This window comes from Corvus brachyrhynchos, unplaced genomic scaffold (assembly GCF_000691975.1).
Source record: "Corvus brachyrhynchos isolate BGI_N302 unplaced genomic scaffold, ASM69197v1 scaffold53, whole genome shotgun sequence".
Lineage (NCBI taxonomy): Eukaryota > Metazoa > Chordata > Aves > Passeriformes > Corvidae > Corvus > Corvus brachyrhynchos.
The window spans coordinates 4,567,859-4,588,360 of record NW_008237681.1 but is presented as its reverse complement, the minus strand read 5'-3'; the positions used below and the strand labels follow the sequence as shown (position 1 = coordinate 4,588,360).

The following is a 20,502-nucleotide window of genomic DNA, read 5'->3' as shown; positions in this document are numbered from 1 at the left end:
GAAGAGGAAGCTGTGACATAGACAACTGACCATAACCCCACTCCCCATCCCCCTGCACTGCTTGAGGAAGAAGGTAGAGGATCAGGAGGAAGGAGGGGAAAGGTAGTTTTAGGATTTGTTTTACTTCTCATCATCCTGCTCTGATTTTGATTGCTAATAAATTCAACTAATTTCCCCAAGTCAAGTCTGTTTGGCCTGTGGTGGTAATTGTTGAGTGATTTCTCCCTGCCCTTATCTCAACTCATGAGCCTTTCATTACGTTTTGTCTCCCCTGTCCAGCTGAGGAGAGGAGTGATAGAGCATATTTGGTGGGCATCTGGCATCCAGCCAGGGTGAAACTGCCAGCTACTGCATTGCTGCTGTCATTCCACAAGTAAAAAGCACTAAAATAAGTACAAGAAAAAGAAGACTGTATAACATGTATAAAATCTTCTTCAATGGTGGCACCTACCGTATAACTACTCTTTGGGCTTTTTGGCAGGGGCACATTTTGGCACCAACTTTTCCCCCCAAATACAACTTCTGTAAATTAACTGTATCATTTATATGATTTATATGATACCGTGTGTTGAATGATCTAAAGAAAGGTGCGCTGTTTTCACACCTTGAGGATTATACTAAAATTCTTTATCCTTGACATAAGAATTGAGACTGCACCTTGTTACATCTTTCCTGGTAGTCAATATAAGTGCAACAGAAATGGATATTTATTCTGGTCTTGATTCCCCTAGGAGTGGGTGATTAGAAATAAGAAATGTCCTCTCTTACTTCATCAGCTGCATTTGAAACTGATAGCTTAGCTATGGAGAGTGCATGCAAGGAAACAGGAATCCCTTAGAATGGACTTGCTCTCCTGTAACTCCATTAATTTCTTATTTACTCAGGATAAAATCATCCTGAGAACTGTGCAATGGTGTAACTGTCAGCAATAGATTCAATGAAAGCGATACAACTTTTATTTATTGGGCGTTACCCGAGTATCTCAGAGTACTTGGCCAGGCCAGGAGCTTGCTTTATGTGACCTTTATGGTATATTGAAAGCCTGATATTAAAATAACAACTCTTCTTTAGATACAAGTGGCTAACCTAGGAGGCATATACAATTGCATTATCATCGTGGAAAGAAGTGAATCAAGTTTCTGAAGAAAGGAAGGTTAATGGCACTTTATGTACATGAATTAAAGTGGTTGATATTTTTGTCTACTCAGGAAACATAAAACCCTTGCATTAATAAAAGATGGTCGTGTTATCGGTGGTATCTGCTTCCGGATGTTCCCCTCCCAAGGATTTACAGAGATTGTTTTCTGTGCTGTGACTTCCAATGAGCAAGTCAAGGTAAAAAGAATTCTGTATTGGAAGTGTTTATTAAATGGGTTTGAGTCTCATTCACCTACTGCACGTGCTCCTAATATTTTTAGTCATGTTGAATACACTGCTGAGTTGCCAGACAGAAATAGATTTTGAAAGATATAGCTATTCTGAATATAATACACAAAACCCAAACTAAAATGTGTGGATTTAGAATCATCATCATAACAGTAGGATTACCTGTAATTAATTAATTAAATAAATTCTTCTCTCAGTAGAGCAATAGAGGCCAGTAGTCTGCCATTTTTGTACTTTCCACGCCTCTGTCCCCAGTAGTTGTGTCTCTGTGTAGTGTAACACATCGTGGTTGACTGAATACATATTGCCTGTGTGGGGCAGTAATTTGTATTCAATTACTTTGTGACATTACATGACTTCAATCAAAATGAGATGTAGTAAAAAATTAGATTTAGTTTTACATCTCAAAACAAGCACAGGGTCTATTCTGTACACTCTTTTTTGAGTTAATGTTGCAACATTTTCTCAGAATTTTGAGAATTAGCATCTGTGTTGAAAGAATACAGAGCACTATGAATACATGAGATTCCTCCAGCTTTTCCAGCTACTGTGGATAGATCTAACTCTGACCGTTTGGTTCAGTATTGTGCCTTTAGATGGTGCTGTAGCTTCATGATTTTCAGTTCAAGCAGCAAGAGCTGAGATGTGGGTTAATTCAGAGTGTGTAGCAGTTAACATGCAGAAATCATACACCCTGGTGTGAAAGGGTAACACAGTGGGATTGAAAGTCTGTAACAGCTGTTAATACTTGGCTTATATTTGCTTTTATTCAACTCTAGTGTTAGAGAGGAGCAATCCCCTACACTCAGCAGTGACCTGTCAGCATTCAAAGTGTTTTAGCAAATGCAAACCCTAACAGATATGCCTAAGCTATTCCTAACTGCGCAACACAGGCGAGACTGCCAAAGGTGTGTTGTGATTTTCTAGGAATAATCTTTCAAAATAATAGAGCAAATAATTCTGACTCATCAGATTGCCCCCAGGGTTGTATAACACACTATTTATTCTTTTATCCTCTGGGTGCCTCACTGTATCAGTTAAGTGTTTCTGAAAATTTGCCTTCCCACCTTTTTTCTCTGAGTAAGCTGACCCTGTCAACAGGTAACTGAGAAAAAACAAATGTTCACACATGGGTGACCTTCCTAGTCTTAGGAAAAATAAATTCCTATTTTAATTCATTTTGAGGCTGGAGTAAAAAATATGGGAACTGTTTTCCCATACAAATTGAATTGTTTTTGAGGTAGTTTGGTCCCCTGCTACAAAATAATTTTAAATTTTACTGTATGTGGCTTAGTTTCCTATCTGGCAATTGCCATATTTGGGACTATTAAATTGTAAATTAAATCAGAAGTTTGTATTTTCTAATTTATTTTTCTGGTTTTTGTATATAAGTAAAAATTTTCCCAGTTTTCAAGAACAGAGTACCCAAAAGCAATCCATGTAGGTTTCTCTAAGTGTCCAGTTAGTCTCCATGATGAGAAAATTGGAATGTATGCAGGAACAAAACATTATTATGGGCTTTCCTGTCTACTTGACGTTTCTTCATATCACAGTAGAAGGGGATGACTATGGCTTACTTGGTAATGTGAATAAATGCAACCTTTTGTTTACTTTGGGGTTGAATTTAAATGGAAATCATGCCTGTGTGCAGTCAGAAGGCATAGCTATTTGTTTCATTGTGGACTCAATAATTTTCTGCTCCTTATTATGGTAATTGTTCACTGTTCCTTTTTATGCTTTATGATAAGTTTAGATAATAAATCCTTTGAGGCAGAGACTTTTGCCAGAGATGCACAGAACACTGGAATAATTTCAGTATTGCTACTGCTTTGTGGTTTTGAAGTGATATGTCTCAGAAATGATGCTCTATTGTTACAGTATGTGCAGTTTTGTTGTTGGTGAAGTATGTGATTTTAATGGTTAATATCTAATTTAAAAGAGGAACAAAAAAAAGAAGGTGGGCACCTTGAATTACAGCTTCCATGCTGGGTCACAAAGATACCCCTACAAGGCTGAAAAGAGTTTGCTCTTGAGTGTGCAGCACCAGGTTAATTAAGAGAAAATCTTTAAAACAGGATCTAGAGGAAAGCCTGCATTTTGAAAAACGGTGTGTAATAACCCTTGGTCCACAGGCTCTAACACGTGCAGTCCCCAAAGTCTCTGTCATGGCTTTTTCCTCATGTTTCACACAGGGTTATGGGACTCACCTCATGAACCATCTGAAGGAGTACCACATCAAACACAACATTCTCAACTTTCTCACATATGCAGATGAATATGCTATCGGCTACTTCAAAAAACAAGTAAGTTCAATGCAAGAAATTACTTTGTGCAAGTTTAACATCTAGCAGTAATGAACTAAATAAGTAGACATGGCAAACTAGTTGGATAAAATGCATAGTGCAATTTTACATGTATATTCTTTTTATCTATAAAATATGTTCATCTCATGTAATATTGGCATTTAATACATTTTACTTTGACAGAATAGTCTGAATATAGGTATATGGAATAGTCTGTAATTTGTCTAGTCTAAAAATTTGTAAAATATGAGTTCTTTCACTGATTCTGTAAGAAGTAAAGGATGAGACATACCTGTGATAGACTGAAACGTACCTGACCTGCACTTACAGCTCCTCCTGATTTGAAGCATGAGGTTCAAATTCAGGAAAGATGGCAATGTCTGTTCTGTCAAATAGATTTGATAAACAGGTGTCAACTATCTGGTCAGCAAAATGGAGTCAGATTATTCTCCGAGGTGTGCAGCGTTAGGCAGTGAAGATGACTTGGATAGTGGGAAATTGCAACTAGGGAAATTTTTATTTCGCCCTTCCTGTCTTAGGGGTAGTGAAATACTAGAAAATACTCTCTAGGGAGGGGAAATCCCTGTCCTTTACAGTCTTGAAGAGTGGTCATGGCCTTGATCAACCAGATATGATGAGACAGGTTCTGAGCTGAGATGGGGCTAGAGGAGCTCCTCAAGTTCCTCCTAATGTGTTCTATGATTCTGTATATAAAACTGACACAACTTACTCTTCACACATTCAAAATGAATACAATCTCCCCTATCTCCCTTCTTAGCAATTAAATGTTCTTGTATCAAGTGCCTCCCATGAGAAGGTTTTTGCAGCACTGAACCATGGTCTGTAACTCACTCTGTTGTATTTTTTGCATTTTAACATTATGATGAATTTGGTTCTAAATCCTCACTCATTTCAGTACAAATGTAAAAGTAAAATAGCATCATGACAATATAAGGGGGTTTTTTTATTTTATTTTGTCAGGGTTTCTCCAAAGATATTAAAGTACCAAAAGCAAAATATGTTGGCTACATCAAGGATTATGAGGGTGCCACATTAATGGGATGTGAATTAAATCCAAGGATCCCCTACACGGAATTTTCCGTCATCATCAAAAAGCAAAAAGAGGTAAAGGTTGACATGAAATGTTTAATGTTATTCTCTATTCAGATGTTTAGAAACAGTTCAGGTTAGCTCTCTTGCTTTGGTGCTTAAAATTGAGTGTATGTTTTTATTAGTCAGAATAATCCCTTCATTCAAGTCCCAGTGCCAAAATTTTGTAGTTCAAGTATCAAATTCTAACTTACTGACTTAACAAGAACAAGACTGTTAAAGTACTGGTATTTTGAGGAGTAATTCACAGTTCAATTTTGTGGTAGTTAACTAAGCAAAATCTTGTGAGATTGATTTTTTTTTTTTATGGCTTTGTCAATTCCTTCCCCCCCCATATCAGTAGTGTTCATTAGAGTGACATTTAAATGGAGTGTCTGTATTGCATGGCCTGTATTTTACTTGAAAAAAAGAGGATTCTTTTTTCTGCCATTTTTTACTATATAAGTCAAGGGTGGACTGTCTTAATTTCCAGTCTGAGTTTATGTGACGTGTTCTTTATTTAGTTCATAATAATATTCCATATAATAAGGCAGTTTATTAGCAAAATAATTATGATGTTTCCAGTTGTGTTTAAACACCTTCCTGGGTTTTTAAAGAAATACAAATTATAATTTGTTCTTTCAAGGTTATCCAAACCTGACATTTTATTTTGTTAAAAAGCTTCTTTATGGAACAATAATTTTTCTTCCAGTAGAATGATTTGGCCCATGTGTGGAGAAGGAAAGACAGTATCTGATGGCTTTGCATTTAGTTTACAAGGTTTTTAATTTCACTCATTGGGAAAGTTTTCATGTGTCCATACAACAGGGACCATAAGTTTTCCCCTTTCACTTCTGGTTGGCTGCCTGATCCTTCAGGTTCCAGGCTACTGCTGGACATGCCAGCTGCCCAGTTCTGGGCCCAAACCATCACCATAACATGCTGCTTCTGGAAACCTGTTAGTTTTCAAGATTTTGGCTCTGAGATTGCTTTATTAACTTTCTTAACTCCCTTATTATTTGTTGGGATGTCCACATTATTCTAAAGAACTTGGAGACACTGCTCTTGTAGATAAAGTGCCTTGGTCCTCCAGACCTCTTGTGTCTAAAATTATTAGCTGCTGTTATGCACTGATCTGTGCTGTTGATCTTCTCTGAGAATAATTACATACAGCTTTGGAACTTTGGAACTTAGGATTGCCTGTTTAACACTCAAAACACAGATCAGGCCTTTTATTCTCCCTGTTGCAAAGAAACTTAGAAATAGCCCTCACAGTCTGCAACTTTATGAAGAGTGTTTGCTTGTCTGCTTGTATCAGAAGCAGTGAAAATCCTACCTGGACATAAAAATAATTTTAAATGTTATCAGTTTGTATTATGACCAGTTTTCTTGAATGCTGGTATTGCCCAGTACTAGACATCAGACTTTTCAGGACCTGTCCTTTTAAAAGTGAAGTTTTTCATGGGAACTAAGCTTTTATTTAAAGAACTGGAGTATATGCCTATGGCTGCTAAGACCATATCACCTGTACCAGTAGCTTCTTTGCAATCATTCTGAAAAATATGACAAATCCCCCTATGCAAAGCTTTGTGACCTACTGACTTGTGAGCAATCACTGGTGCTGATTGAACAGCTTGCTTGAATCAGGAAGAGCCACTAGTTCCTAAATTATAAGAAGGGCTTAAGTTGGATTTAATAATTAGTTTGAAATTATTTTCATATTATGCTGTAATCTGGCCATGGTGCTGTTGTATACTATATTTCTCTTAACATCTCTAATCTCTGTTGAAAGTCTGGTTTTATCTTTTTCTCTTCTTTGAGAGGAAATACTATGTATGAGGGAGTGAAGGTCCTTAAAAATAAAAATATGTCCATCTTTATTACTTCCAAAGAAAATAGTCTGTCAAACTGGTGGTCTGAATGGCTGTGCATTTGTTTGCTCCAAGTTAGGAAGTTTTGAAAGTCACACATCCAGGACACACAAAGGTTAGATAAGTATCTAAGTGGTTTTCAAGAGCACCAAAGCAAATTGCCTAGAGTTTGAGGTAATAAGATTGCAAAGTAAAACAGAGTGTATCCAGGAGCAGGGAAAGCCTTTCCCTAGCATCAGCAAACAGAGTAGAATTTTGGTTCTGAAGAGTGGCATCATTCTGACATCCTCCAGAGAAAATCTGCCATGAGAGTATCTTTGACTGATACATAAGCAACTCCTGCAGATAGATATATGGAGACTTTGAAGTGAATAGGTTACTTCTAAAATTTTGGGATATGAACATATATGTACATCAAAATACATACATTGAGTATGTGCCTTGAAATTTTTGACCAGCTGTGCTGAAGCATTTCAGAAGCTCCAGCTGTTAAAATTTTATAGCCAGTTTCCAAACCTTCTTCCAGAAAATTTCCTTCTCTGCCTCTGCTCCTGTCTTCCCAGGAGCTGTGCAGCTTGTGATCAATAGAGCAAGCAATGACTCCTTGTTTTCTAGATTTGTGCCAAAAAAGCTGAGAGACTTGGTAGCTTCATTTGCAGAATCAGTGTTTGGTCGGGTAGCTCAGCCCCATTACCAGCTTCATGGAAAAGGGCTGCAAGGTTAGGAAGTGAAAATGTTTCTGTTCATCACAGTTTTGCATTAATCTTCTGGGTTACTTTAGACCAAATAAATTATTTTTTGTTTTCTCTGCTGCTTTATTACAGATCATTAAAAAGCTCATAGAAAGGAAGCAAGCTCAAATACGAAAAGTTTATCCTGGCCTTTCTTGCTTCAAAGACGGAGTACGGCAGATCCCTATAGAAAGCATTCCTGGAATTAGTATGTATCAATCTCTTTTAATGTAGAACAGAAGCAGAATAGCCCAAGAAAGGTCCAAGACTAGAAATACTAATGTAGTCACATAGTTCTTCTTGATTAGAATGTAATTGTTTTGGTCTGCTGATTTGATTTCTGTGAAGATTGTTGTGTTTCCATTGCAACTACTGTCTTTGAGATTTCCCCCAAGGCATCCCAGGCTGATCCTCTTTTATGTATGTGTGTATAATTTTACTTACATGTGATCCCTCTTTGATTTGTATCACAGTATAGGCAGCAGTTTCCCTTCAGCACCATTTTAATGCAGTGCACTCCTGAACAACAATGATTTCTGTGCTAGGCGTGAACTCACAGGACAAAACAGAATTTAAAAAAATTAAGTATCATATTCTGGGGAAATTTTTTTCAGCTGTGCTTTTCTGCAATTTATTCTTTGTCCCTGGGGAATCAGATTGGATAACTTTGTCCTCATTATTCTTTACAGGGGTGGGTTGCAGTAAAATATGTATGAATTATTGAAAAGAAATGTGTTTCATATAGAAATATTTTAGAATCTTTTCAAGTCTGCAGGAAGAGTCATGTAGGAAATTGAATGGGGCTGTGGCCTAGATGGTTATGTTATTTATTAGGAGTAGCTTTTATTATAACAAACCAATTTTACTGCAGTAGTGCTGAAATGGCTTTTCTTCTTTGAGTTGCAATAACTCAGTTAATGTTTTGACCTACTGTAGTTCCCATATAATATCTCATGTTGTTGGTGTACAGGAGAGACTGGCTGGAAACCAAGTGGAAAAGAAAGAGGGTAAGTGCTAGACAAAGTAAAATGTTGAAGCAGTTGGGATACTCCTTTGAGAAGAGTCTTTAAACAATGTCACTTGATATTTCCTTCCATCCCCTGGAAATCAGATAAATAATCTGCAAGAGATGAGTTCTTAAGTAGTTTTTTGGTTTTGTTTGTTTTTCTTTTTATTGTGGGCAAGTGTGATTTGGGTAGTGGGGTTCTTTTTTGAGTATTTTCATTTGTGTTTGTTTGGTTGTTTTAAATTTTATTTCTTTCATAAAATGCTTGAAAATTTGGAGTTGCTTTTAGGTAAGATGCAAATTGTAGGAATGAAGATAAGGGATTCAAACTAATTTTTTTGTATTCATATTTTTCTTCAAGTAAGGAGCCCAAGGATCCAGATCAACTTTACAGCACATTAAAAACCATCCTGCAGCAAGTGAAGGTGAGTGCTAGTTCTAGTTTATTTTCTGTAAAGATTTTAAAATTATTTCCAATATCTAGTTTCCATATTAGATACCTTACTTTTTTCTTTACCAAAGAGCCATCAAAGCGCTTGGCCCTTCATGGAACCCGTGAAGAGAACAGAAGCTCCTGGATATTATGAAGTTATAAGGTTTCCCATGGGTAATACCATTAACATTTTTTAAGTATAGCATTTAAAAATCATTATAGCTGCAGACTTAGCAGATAAATTTTAATCTGATTGTTTTATGAAAAAAGATGTGTGTTACTTGCAGCTGAATACAAAGTTCTAAAGTGTCAAGAGTGTGGTGCTGTCATTTGAGATTGATGAGTGCTCTGTGACCTTTGTGAAACATGTATGTTGTACATATTGGAAATCTCACCGTGCCCTAGAGAACCCTAACAAGCTCTTAAATGGTGCAGTCAGCTGGAAGCTTTTAGGACTGAGATGGTGTAGGTGAGTTGTAGGAATATGTTCTTGTGTGTCGTAACTGGTCATTGCAGATCCTACTCATATGTTAAAAGACCTGAAGGCAAATTTTCAGGAACACCTGAGCATTTGAGTTGCTTTGAAATAGAGATTTAAGATTTTTAAATCACATAGAGAAAACATTTTCAAAGGTCCCAGGGTTTTCTAACTAAGTCTTAACACTTTGCTCCAATTTAAGTTTAGGAAAATGCTTCATACAACTGATTGTAAGCTAACTTTTATCATTGTTTTTTAGATCTGCCACAGTTGTCTGAGGTGTTATATTTATCTATTTATTTATTTATTCTTACTCATAAGTAATGCAGCTATTGTTTATGTAGGATTGCTTGCAAAGGGAAGTACACAACTGCTAATAATGTTTTTCTTTTGACTGCTTGTCTTATGACCCAGTTTTTGACTTCTGGGACATATAATTTCAATGATAATTCAGTGATACTCTAAATGGATGCTTGATTTGTACTGCACCAGATTTAAAACTGATTTCTGGCACTCCCTCCTTTATGCAATACTCACCTCTATCATTCTGATTAGAGTTTCTGAACCCTTTAATATTGTTAGAAAATGAAACACAGGTTCATGGCAGGCTACTAGCCATCAGTTTCTCAGAGAATAAAAGTATTTGCTCATGTTGCTTTGCATAGGCTCCAAGCCCATGTATATCAATTTAGTTTAATTATTTTTTTCTATTCAATTTATCATTCCCAAGTAGCAGATATACATATACTTTATAAACTAATCACTGCCTTCCTGTGTCCCTGGCATAAATGTATTTTCTACCAGTGAAGAAAAAGAATGTTATTCCCCTTCTGTGTCAGAGTTTTCTCTATTTGCTTTTTTGAGCAGATCTAGCTGACTGTTTAATCTGAACAGTGGTTACAAAGAGTTTACCTGAGTTGGCAAACCCAAAGTAGGAATGCTGTCTGTCCTTTCCTTGTTCAGATGCATTACACTAGAGGTGAGGGCAGCAGTTTACTGTGAGGATTAAACTGAGGTCTTTGGTTTAGTTTTGTTTTGTTTTTTTCAGCTAAGGAACCCAGCATGACTAAACTGCCCTGATTTGTGTTTAACTTCAGATTTCTTTCTGCTCTTCCTGCCAGCATGCTGATGCTGTAAAAAGTTGCTCAGACAAGATATAACAGTTGCCTTTATGTTTGTGTACAGACTAAACTGTAGTTTTTGAGAGGTATGGCTGTAAATTTTTTTACTACCTCCTTAGGTCAGTTCTCATGTATAAATGCTTTTTTACCCCTGTTTTAAGTGCTCTTCAGGTGCTCTTTTAAGCAATACTCTTTGGGTTTTTTTTTCCCTTTTTATCTGCCATTCAAAAGCTGTATGGCTGAGTGACAGATGGAACCAAACTTTCACTGCACTTAGAGGAGAATAGCTTAACTCTCCAGCCAGGCAGCATTTCCTTTAGGGTGAGCTGAACAGCCTTCTCAGCTGGGTGCTATAATTAGTCTATGGATATCTACTTTAGATATAGGTACCTGAATTTCAGACTTAATGAGAGCTGAATGAGCATTTACTTTTGCACAGTATTGTGCAAAACTAGGGAGTGGCAAGTTCTGTATCATTGGAAAAGGTATTTGAGAGCATCCATCAAACTTTCTTTAAATAATCCCATCTTGTCAAGTTGACAGGGTTTTCCTCTCTTTTAATAAATTCAAATCTCCCTTAAAAAAAACCAAAGCCACCCCCCAAAGCCCCCAAAAACAGTACCAAAACAAAAATACAACCATATTTTTAAACCTGAAGTTAAAAAGTTTAATTCCTTTGCATTGGAGGTCTTTGGTCTCTGTTGTCCTTTCAAATACTCGTGGACATTAAGTCTTCTTCATTACAGCTACTTCTGTTACAGTTTCACAAACGTGCTGCTGATGCCTGGCTCAAGCATTGCTAAAAAAATAGTTGTTGGAGCATCTGAGGTGAGAAAAGCCAAGGCATCCAGCACACCTCCCACTACTTCTATTCCTGTACTCACTGCTAGAACACTTGTAATGTAGACAGAATTTTTAAATGCCTGATGAGAATTACTGGGAAAGTGACTATGTGGAGAGCACTGAGATGATTAGCATATTTTATGTTGACTGATTTTAGTATAAAGGAGAACAGTTCTTAAAGAATATTCTGTAAGTAAATGTTTTGCATGATGCTCTGAAAGCAGGGGACATCAGTTCTCACATGATTCTTAAAAAGGATATAAAACTATAAACTCTGAAGAGGTAATAAAAATATATGCAGAGTGTAGAAAAAATTGAATCTTTTTTTCAAAGCTGCAAATCCTGCCTGTGGTATAGACCAGTGTATCTCCTCTGCTGTGTTTGCACAGCAGTAAGGATTTTAGGTTAACATATATGTTTTGTGATGTTTGAATTCTTTGCCTATATACCCATAAGGCCTCCTCCAGCAGAGCTGAGAACAGGTTGTTTCAGGACAGTCAGAAGAGCATTAGAGACATCTACTACCTGCAGAAAACTCAGAGCTCTAAGTATGAGAACAGAAAAAAAAAAGCTTTAATGTTTTAAAGAATTAAAAATAAACTCTACATGAATTCATCCTTACAGTGAAATATTACTTAGTTCCAGCAGGTCAGTTGGACCATGCCTTAGATGAAAGCAATTTCCATTCCAAATCCTACCTTTGCCAGTTCATGTTAAATGGCAAATCAGTCTGAAGGGATATTGCACACAAAAAGTATTTGAATCAAACGCTGTTAATCTATTTTTCTTCTGTGCAGATCTCAAAACAATGAGCGAGCGACTCAAGAACAGGTACTACGTGTCTAAGAAATTATTCATGGCAGACTTGCAGCGAGTCTTTACAAACTGCAGAGAGTACAACCCCCCCGAGAGTGAATACTACAAATGTGCCAATATACTGGAGAAATTCTTCTACACAAAAATTAAAGAAGCTGGATTAATTGACAAGTGACACTGTCTTTTTTACAACCAAATAGCGTGCCTATGTTATGGACAGGGAAAGTCGTTCTATATCCGAGTTGTGGGACTTTCAAGAAACTTCTGTTTAATACTTAGCACTTTTTAAAACCCTTTTAGTTTTGCAAACATGTATTATACTGAAGTTACAAAAATTATTTTATTAAAATGCTTTATAATGTATTTAATTACGGAAAATTTCTTTTGTGTGCCGATTACCTTATGTTCCTAATAAGTTTATCAGCTACAGCCTCAGAAACCCCACAAACATGGGGGAAGTTGCACATGTTTGGGAAGATGAAGAAAATTCCCAGACAACAAATGTTATAGCTTACCTAATGCAGTACCTATTTGATAAAGTTTTATTATTTTTTCCAGTAAAAAAGAAAATCGTAAGGGAAAACAACAGGTGTGGGGGGGTTCTGAAACACTTGTTTCTTTGTAGAATCTTTTTATAAGATATTATTTTTTAAAAGAAACACTCAGCTGGTTGAGAAGCTGTGAGAGAAGAGCAGTCAGTTCTGAAAAAGGACTGCCTGTAATCATTGATAGATGCAAGTTTTTCTATTCATTTTCAGTTTTGATAAATATTTTACCTGCAAATTGTAATCTCATAACCACTCTTTAAAAAAAAAAAGAAAAAGAAAAAAAATCTGGCTAGATGCGTAAGGTCATAGTGACTTGGCTTATGCAGGACATAAGTACCCAAAATAACTTTAGAGACTATTTCGCATCTACTCGACAATTTTAATTGGCTTAGTAGAGTTAAGGTTTTGATGCACTTCATGATCCACCCTAGTTACTACTCTTCACTGCTAAATTCTTTAGATTGTTCAGCAGAAATAAGACTATTGTACACAAAAGAAGACAACATAGGACAGCTTCAAGCTTAGATACTTGGCTCTGTGGTAAACTGGATTTTCTACTAAGCTTTATTGTAAATGCTTATTAACTGTGATTATTTAGACCCAGGAACATATTAACATTTTACAGCTCCTATTATATCTTCAAAAAGCACACACACACTCATATATATATATATATATATATATATATAAAATATATATATATATTTTGCTGCTTACACTACATTTGAGAGGTACACCTAAATCCTTAATGGAGATCAGTACAGGCCAAAAAGCTGTCCCTTGACATTTTCTAATTAGAGTTTGTAACTGTAAATTATAACTACTTTTGTGAAAAACAGATTAAACTTTCATTCTTGGTGTTTTATATTTACAGACGTTACACTGGTAAAATTCAAGTTATGGGACTGAGAAAAGCAATCCTGTGCTGAGTCAAAGAATCTATTCCTGCAAAATGCCTGTGCAATGTTAGATCACAGATCAATTCAGCAAGGAGATGTCAGGAACTATCTAGAAGTAGTAAATGTGCTACCCAAGGTATTCAAAATGTTAATGCTGGACTTGCCATCGTGTTTTGTATGAATTTAGTCTGACCTGCATTGGGATCTATAACAAAGGTACAGTGAGTACTTTTTCTTTAATAGCCAGAACAGGATGCTATAAACCTGTTTTGTAGATTGGGCCTACAGATGCACCTGTTAAGCTTGGTAACCTGTGAATTTTTCTTATTTTCAGAGTAGATTTTCTTATCGTCTTTCAATCAGATTGTCTCTTCTATATTGAAACGTGTTTTCTAATTTAAGAATTGATATTTTCATAGATACTGTGCAATAAAGTTATGGTAGGATATGTGGTTTTGCAAATGCTTTAACAGCTGATGAACCTTACATTTGTCAAATTAATATATTGTACTGGTACAGAATAGTTTTAAATTATATATGTACAAAACCCTACTTATTTTGGTCTCTTTTTTTCATGACTTAGTACTTATGATACAAACATACATACTGAAGCAATTTCACAACCAAGCACACTGAAGCTACAGGAGTGCTGTCAGTGCCTCTTCCAGGTGGGATAGAAAATATGTGAAATGGCCTTTGAGTTCACCAAGAGGACGATGGGCTGAGCTGTGACCAGTCCAAGTAGCATTCCCAGCTTTATGGTAACTGGGATACAGTGCTGTTACTCCCACCTCCTCAACAGTTCCTTGACTTAGCTGTTCCAAAGTTTTGGGTTTTTCACCTCAAAGCATGCTTATGCTATTTGCTGGTATTTGCCTTCAGGAGTCCTTTACTCACAATACGTAATAGATATAGCAGCAAACTACAGTCCAGGTTGAGCTTGCACCATCACCATAATGGTACTGAGATGGTCACATAAACAAAGCCTGCACCTGTCCAATATGTGACAGATAATTATAGATCGAGGAAGAGATTTTTTTTTTTTCCCCCATCCCCTCAGATTTGGTCCTGTGAAAGTGTTCTGTTCAAAGGGTAGCAACAGTGGCCAAGAGTTGTTTTACTGAACACTTCTAGAGAAAGCATTTGAGATCAGGAAGGACTGATTTCTTCCTTACACAGTTCCCTCACTTCAACTCTTCAAGCTTGCTCAATCCAATAAGAAAAAAAACCCACCCAGACCCACCACACCTGCCATGGGCTGCTTTGCAATCACCCTGTTCTTTCTCTGTCCCTGATAAGACAGCTGTTGCAGATTTGCTTCATGAAAGCACCTGAGATTCACAGAATACCCTCAAGGATCTTTAAGTGCACCTCTTGAGTGAATGGCCTATACAGGGATTGAACCCACAAGGTAGGCATTATTAGCACTAGCCTCTAACCAACTCAACCACTCTGCTCAAGTTCCTCTAGTACTAGAATTCCAGACTCAGATGGTGAGGCCTTGTGGCTAGAATTTTAGGATACAAAGGTAAAGTTAAGTTTCCATTCAAGCATTCGAAGGCTGTATTGTGAACAACTATCAAACACTCAGTAGCTGCAGCTAGTGTTATTGTTAAGAGTCATGCAAGAAGTTACAAGTAAAAGAGTAATTAACATTTTTATTACAGAAAGGGAGAGATCTTGCACCTATTGAAGTGGGACAGGCAATCTTGCAAAACAAATGAAGAGTGTGTAGTTTTTGTACTTTCCCATTAGTTATTTGGAATGTAGCTTTCATTTGGGTAGTTACTGTACCCTTTAATACTTAAGTGTGTCTTAGGCAAAGTAAAAGTAGTTTGAATGGTGGACAGCTGATAATGCAATTGTTCTCATAGATAGCACAAGCTCCAATGTGGCAGCTCTTCCTCTGGGAAAGGCACTGTGCAAAGCAGGGACAAAATTATTATAAACTGTTATGAATGTCCTGCAACAGTTGGGACTAATAGTTTACATTCCACCCACATGGAGCCTTCTTCACCAACCTTCATGAGAAATTTGCTTTGTTTCCATCTGGTTGATTCTAACTTGCACTCAGTGCAGGACCGACTAAGCCTAAACTGCTGCTTTTGAGAGCTGCAGCTACAGAATCAAATTACAGCTGGTAAACTGCTTCTGAGCACTGCTTATGCCACCACACAAGATGGGGACAGAGTATACAGGCCTCTGTAATGCCCAGTGCTGATATTAGTGCCCTTGGAGTAACTATGGAAACTGCCACAGGAACACCAACCCACTCAGAGCTGCTTCCAAACACTAAGATGTTTATTGTAAGATTCAACATGAAACTACAACCATCACATAAACAAGATCTGTACAAACACAGATCTGTATTAAAAATACTTCCTGCCCAAAACATCTTAAGTGCCTAAGGTTCACCCATGAAATGACATTCACCATCTTATCCATCACAGATTTCTCATATACTGCCAGATCCATTCAAAAGAAGCTTGAATAGAATCACTTCAGTTATAAAAGTAATCAATCTGTATCATTAAAAACATGTCACTAGAAAAAATCCAGGCCCCCTTCATCTGATATCCTTAATATGAGATACACAGCTATTTACATATTTATATAACATATTGTGCAACAAAATATTCCATCCAGAAAATTACTTTCTTCATGGTACAAGCATGGTTTTGCAGAAAATCTCAAAGACAACTAACCAATTTCTCGTTGTATTTTTTTGTAGAATCTTTCTTAAGAGAATGTCGTTTAGCGTCTTTTTTCAGCTTGAAAATTGGAGAGCACAGAAAGCTTGTATCCGTAAATGGATCTCCTCTCCTGAGTTTCCTGTTTGGAAAAAAAAAAAAAAAAAAAAAAAAGGCAAAACTGAGGTTTTTTTCCCGACATCACTTAAAACAGTAACTTTTAGCTACTGAGTTCCATTCCACATGAACTAGGCTGTATTACTAACTCCAGACTTTTTTGAATGAGCTCTTTTGTTAAGGTCTTGTTTTCAAGATCTAAATAGGCCTCTCAAGTCCTCTGTTGGATGGAATATCATGAACTTTGTATCAAACTGGAAAGTAAAGAAACCTACCCTACAATACTTGGTTCTTTGTAGTTCACAGTAACAGTACAGCTTCGCCGATTGCGTTTTGGAGTCTGAGGTTCTTCACCTTCAGGGACAGCTGCTGCATCCCCAGTGCTGGGGGGCACTGCAGCTGTATTGGTAACATCACAGAGATGCCCACGAGATGGCTCAGAAGGCTGCCCTGTGAAGAAATTAGGCACAGGTCTGGTCATTCAGGTAAGCAAGCTTAAAAGAAAATCTAACCATTCTTAAAACATTAGTTTTAGTTGCTATTAAAAAAAAACCCTAAAATAAAAAGGCCTAAACCTCTTAAGCAATGTTATCTTTCAAGGAAACAAAAACAATTACAGAACACTTTCTGCACTTACTAGTAGACTTATCATTTGATTTGTTGTTTTCAGTCTCTTCTTCATGACAGTGTTTCTGCTCACGCTGTGCCAAACATCTTTTAGACCTTGGCCTTGCATGGATTGGTGATGTAGGGTTCTTGTCCACTGAACTTCGCCTTTTCTTCTTGTAAGGCTCATAGAGGCTGTCATCAGAGTCCTCTGCAGTACTGCTTGACTCAGTGGTATTGGTTTCAGCTGAGTCTTCTTCGTCCTCCACTTCAGTATCACTGCTGTTCACCTTGTTTTGTCGGAAAGGTGTAAGATGGACACTCTCTTCCAAATGGAAGTCATAAGCATCACTGCTACCACCCAAGAAATTCAGCTTTTCTTTAGAAGCCTCTTTACCTTGTTTTCCTGGTCTTTGTTGGGAAGTAAGCGGCCGTTGCGGTTTTCCTTTCTGGCGCTTTTCTTTTCTTTGAGGGTTTTCTCTGCTTTTACACTCCAGTTGTTTAAGATCAGAATTACGTTTTAATTTGAACTGTGTAGTTCCAGAATTTTTCTGGCTCAACACGAGCCCTGAATCGACCTTGCTTTCATTCAAGTCAGGCATAGCTGCATTTATGTTTTCTGCAGCACACTCCTCTAGACTTTCCTCAAGCCTAATTTCAGTCTGTTCAGAAAGTTCTTTTACTGAATCAGGTGCTTCTAAATGGTCCAAGACACCAGTACAAATTATATCAAGGTTCCTCATCTTTGAAAAGTGACGTCTGGTGGACACACCTTTTGGTAATGCTCTACCAAATCCAAACTTTACACTTGAAGAAACGTTTTCCAGCTCTGACTCTGTGTTGTTCAGATGAAAATCAGATGGCTGTCCTTGTGATTAAAGAAAAAACGTCATATTAAAGCCAAACAGAAACACCATGTTAAGGTTTTGTGCAAAAATTCTGAACCTGTCAAAAATTCAGACTATTCTTTGGGTTTTCTCCAGATTTTTATAAACTAGGATTTGGCAACTGAGATAAGCTCTGTTTAATGCAGGTTCCAGGCAGAAAGCAGTTAGGTATATAACATTAGTATTTTCCTATAAACTGTTCCTTTTGGAAAGGTTATTTACAGGTCATTTATTTTCCTGGGTATTTCGCTTTGTTAACAATTTTTTATTGATTTCATAAAATGCTAATGCCTGTCTAAAGGTAATTTTACTTGGTTGAACAGTTCAGTAGATAATGAAACTGGACTGCAGGTATAGAGAAGATAAAGCAGCTTCAAATTCCTCCCCATTTTGCTGGGCATCTTCATTCAAACATTTTACCAGTGGACAGCATTAGTATTCCCCCCTTATGCAAATAAGCAGAAAATTACTTGTCAGTTCCTTCAAAAGCAGCAGTTATTTAAACTTGTACTCACACTTTTTTTTCCTAATTCAAAATAGAGCAGTATCTGATACTTTGATTTAGTTACCTTCGCTTGGAATTATTTTGGTAAAGGAAATGTCACTGTCAGATTCCACACAGATCTTTGACAAAGAATTTCTGTCACCACCAGCTTCCATCCCACTTGGAGGTACAGGATTGTCTTCAAGAACACACTTTAGAGGTCCTCTAGAGAAAATACCAAAGGTAGTATTTACTGAACAGCAATAAAATTTATGACAAGGAACAGTTTCATTACATTGGGTTTCTTCCCTTTTTCCAGTCAGAAAATTAAACTTCCTGTAACAGAATTTCCAAACATAAGCAGGCATTAATCAATGATACTTACATTGAATGTGTTGGTCCTGTGACACTGCAACTGCTTCCAGGACCTGAAGAAAGCACTCTTTGATTCTGTCAAAAAATAAATCTTACTGTGATTAAATGGGTGAAACAAGCTTGCACCATCTACAAATTTTAGACAACAGCCAAGTTACCCAAGGAAGGACCAAAGAGGCCCTTGACTCTGTCTGTCTTGCTAGCACGAAGTGCTGTGGCTGTTACCCAGCCACCTTCTCAGCCTCTGCACATCAGCACATTCATCACCAGCCCAATCCTAGAGCAAGTGGACAGGGGAAGAAACTGTGCACAAAACCCCAGAAAATCAGGGTGCCCCAACCACCTCCTAGCAGAGCCTCAGTCCTACTTACAGCCTACTGACACAGCCCCACAGTGTGCACACTGGGAATTGTGGGAGTAGTCCTTCCACTAAATTAAGGCTCAGATCTAAAAATCTGTGTGCATCTATGGTGGAAGGAGTGAGGGCAATCAGTAACAGAAGTCCTGCTTCTCAAGAGGAAGAGGTACCTACCACATCTATGGAACACAAATTCTTTGCTGGGCCAAGGAGAGTGACTGAGTCCAGTAAATTCTGAGAGACTTTGGAAATTATCTCATTCAAGGCTGATAGTCGATTCTAATGGACAATGGAAGGACAGTAACACTGTTACTATCATACTCTAGTACCAACTACAAATTTATCAGCATTATGATAACTAAAATCTGAAGAAACCTGTCAGCTGCCCTCACCTGTGAGAAAACCCCTATGAAATTCACAGAAGATAGACTTTAATATTTTTTAAATTAAGATTTTAGGTTTACTCTTTCATATTTTAAGTAAATAAAAAAGACTAGTGAGAAAAAAAGTAGTTCATTACCAGGTGTCATGGTATCCAAACCAGCATACCAAGTTAGGTTAAAAAACCCCTGTTGTATGTACTGAATTAATGTTTCATGAAACACATCAAAACATATAAAGATATCAATCAGTGGATTGGTGCAGATTCTAATTTTCAGCTTCACCAGCTCATAAAGTTATTATTAAAAATACCTCCACAAGTCCTTGTTCTCGCTGGAACCTATGATTTCTTTGCAAGTCAAACATCTGAATCTTCAAAATGTGATAATCTTTCCTTAGTTGAAGAATGGTAGCTTCAGCTTCCCTCAGTTTGAGCTTTTGTTCTTGCAAGGACAGAGCCAGATCTCTGTTGTTTGCTTGAATGATCTTGATTTTGTTGGAGTCGTTGGCTGCAAGAGAACAGTGAGTGTTTCAACTGGGTTTCAAAAGAAAACAAATAAATTATAAATCCTAAGATATTTAAGCATCTTACTTGCTCTTTTGGCCTTTACGGTGGAGAACTGGGTAGTTTTACCCAGCCTTGACCATTTCTGAGTTCTTTTCTCTCTCATACGTTGTTTGATGTCACTCAGACTGTCTTTAAAGGACTTCCTCGAGTATTCTGCCATCTTCTACCTTTAAAAGTAGAAGAGGTGAAGAACCCATGAAGCTGGGATTGCACCACACTCCTCCAACGCCAAAAGAAAAGGCACAGGGACACACGAGTAAAGCTCGTGGCAGTTTTAGGCGGAGATACACACACGGCAAAGACCCGCAACCCGGAAAAGACCCGCAGCTCTGGCCCTTCTCACCCCATTTGCTGCAGCGTGCCCGCTCTCCCGGCCGCGCGGTGTCTGAACTGCAGAACGCTCGGCGCCCGCGGCGGGCCCGGGGAGGGCTTAAAGCACCGGCACCGGAGCCAAGGCCTGGGGAGGGGTCTCCCGAGGCGCCGGCAGCCGGCCCCCTGCTCCCCCAACGCTG

The 20,502-nt window shown here is 37.6% G+C and overlaps 2 protein-coding genes across 7 annotated transcripts in view; one reads left to right on the top strand and one right to left on the bottom strand.

Annotated features, from left to right (window-relative positions):
* Nucleotides 1-14,076, top strand: part of KAT2B (lysine acetyltransferase 2B) — a 46,896-nt gene extending 32,820 nt beyond the window's left edge. For 2 of the 5 annotated variants that reach the window (XM_008631997.2, XM_017732132.1), the window contains 8 exons: nucleotides 1,209-1,335; nucleotides 3,579-3,689; nucleotides 4,671-4,814; nucleotides 7,474-7,588; nucleotides 8,351-8,387; nucleotides 8,748-8,811; nucleotides 8,909-8,993; nucleotides 12,059-14,076. In XM_008631997.2, the coding sequence (XP_008630219.2) occupies nucleotides 1,209-1,335; nucleotides 3,579-3,689; nucleotides 4,671-4,814; nucleotides 7,474-7,588; nucleotides 8,351-8,387; nucleotides 8,748-8,811; nucleotides 8,909-8,993; nucleotides 12,059-12,252 (877 nt within the window). In that variant the 3' untranslated portion in view covers nucleotides 12,253-14,076. Of the gene's footprint in view, nucleotides 1-1,208; nucleotides 1,336-3,578; nucleotides 3,690-4,670; nucleotides 4,815-7,473; nucleotides 7,589-8,350; nucleotides 8,388-8,747; nucleotides 8,812-8,882; nucleotides 8,994-12,058 lie in introns of all 5 variants that reach the window. The other 3 variants (XM_017732129.1, XM_017732131.1, XM_017732130.1) reach the window with 3 other exon arrangements.
* A 1,731-nt stretch (nucleotides 14,077-15,807) lies between these two features.
* On the bottom strand, nucleotides 15,808-20,443 carry SGO1 (shugoshin 1). 2 transcript variants are annotated; one of them, XM_008631996.2, is made up of 8 exons: nucleotides 20,015-20,443; nucleotides 19,735-19,931; nucleotides 19,216-19,320; nucleotides 18,694-18,758; nucleotides 18,394-18,533; nucleotides 16,969-17,805; nucleotides 16,607-16,781; nucleotides 15,808-16,356 (listed from the first exon to the last, which is right to left on the bottom strand). In XM_008631996.2, exons 1-8 carry the CDS (start codon nucleotides 20,148-20,150, stop codon nucleotides 16,215-16,217), a joined length of 1,797 nt encoding a protein of 598 aa, XP_008630218.1. In that variant the 5' UTR covers nucleotides 20,151-20,443; the 3' UTR covers nucleotides 15,808-16,214. The 2 variants fall into 2 exon arrangements, with proteins under 2 accessions (XP_008630218.1, XP_017587623.1); XM_017732134.1 differs by lacking the exon at nucleotides 19,216-19,320.
* Between the last annotated feature and the right edge of the window lie 59 nt (nucleotides 20,444-20,502).

Excerpts from the sequence above, each read along its gene's own strand:
- SGO1 (XM_008631996.2), bottom strand. The coding sequence starts at position 20,150 with ATGGCAGAATACTCGAGGAAGTCCTTTAAAGACAGTCTGAGTGACATC. Across the intron at positions 18,759-19,215 it reads ATTTGTGTTCCATAGATGTG|AATCAAAGAGTGCTTTCTTC; the intron begins GTAGGTACCTCT and ends ATTTTTTGACAG. Across the intron at positions 18,534-18,693 it reads ACAGGACCAACACATTCAAT|AGGACCTCTAAAGTGTGTTC; the intron begins GTAAGTATCATT and ends TATTTTCTCTAG.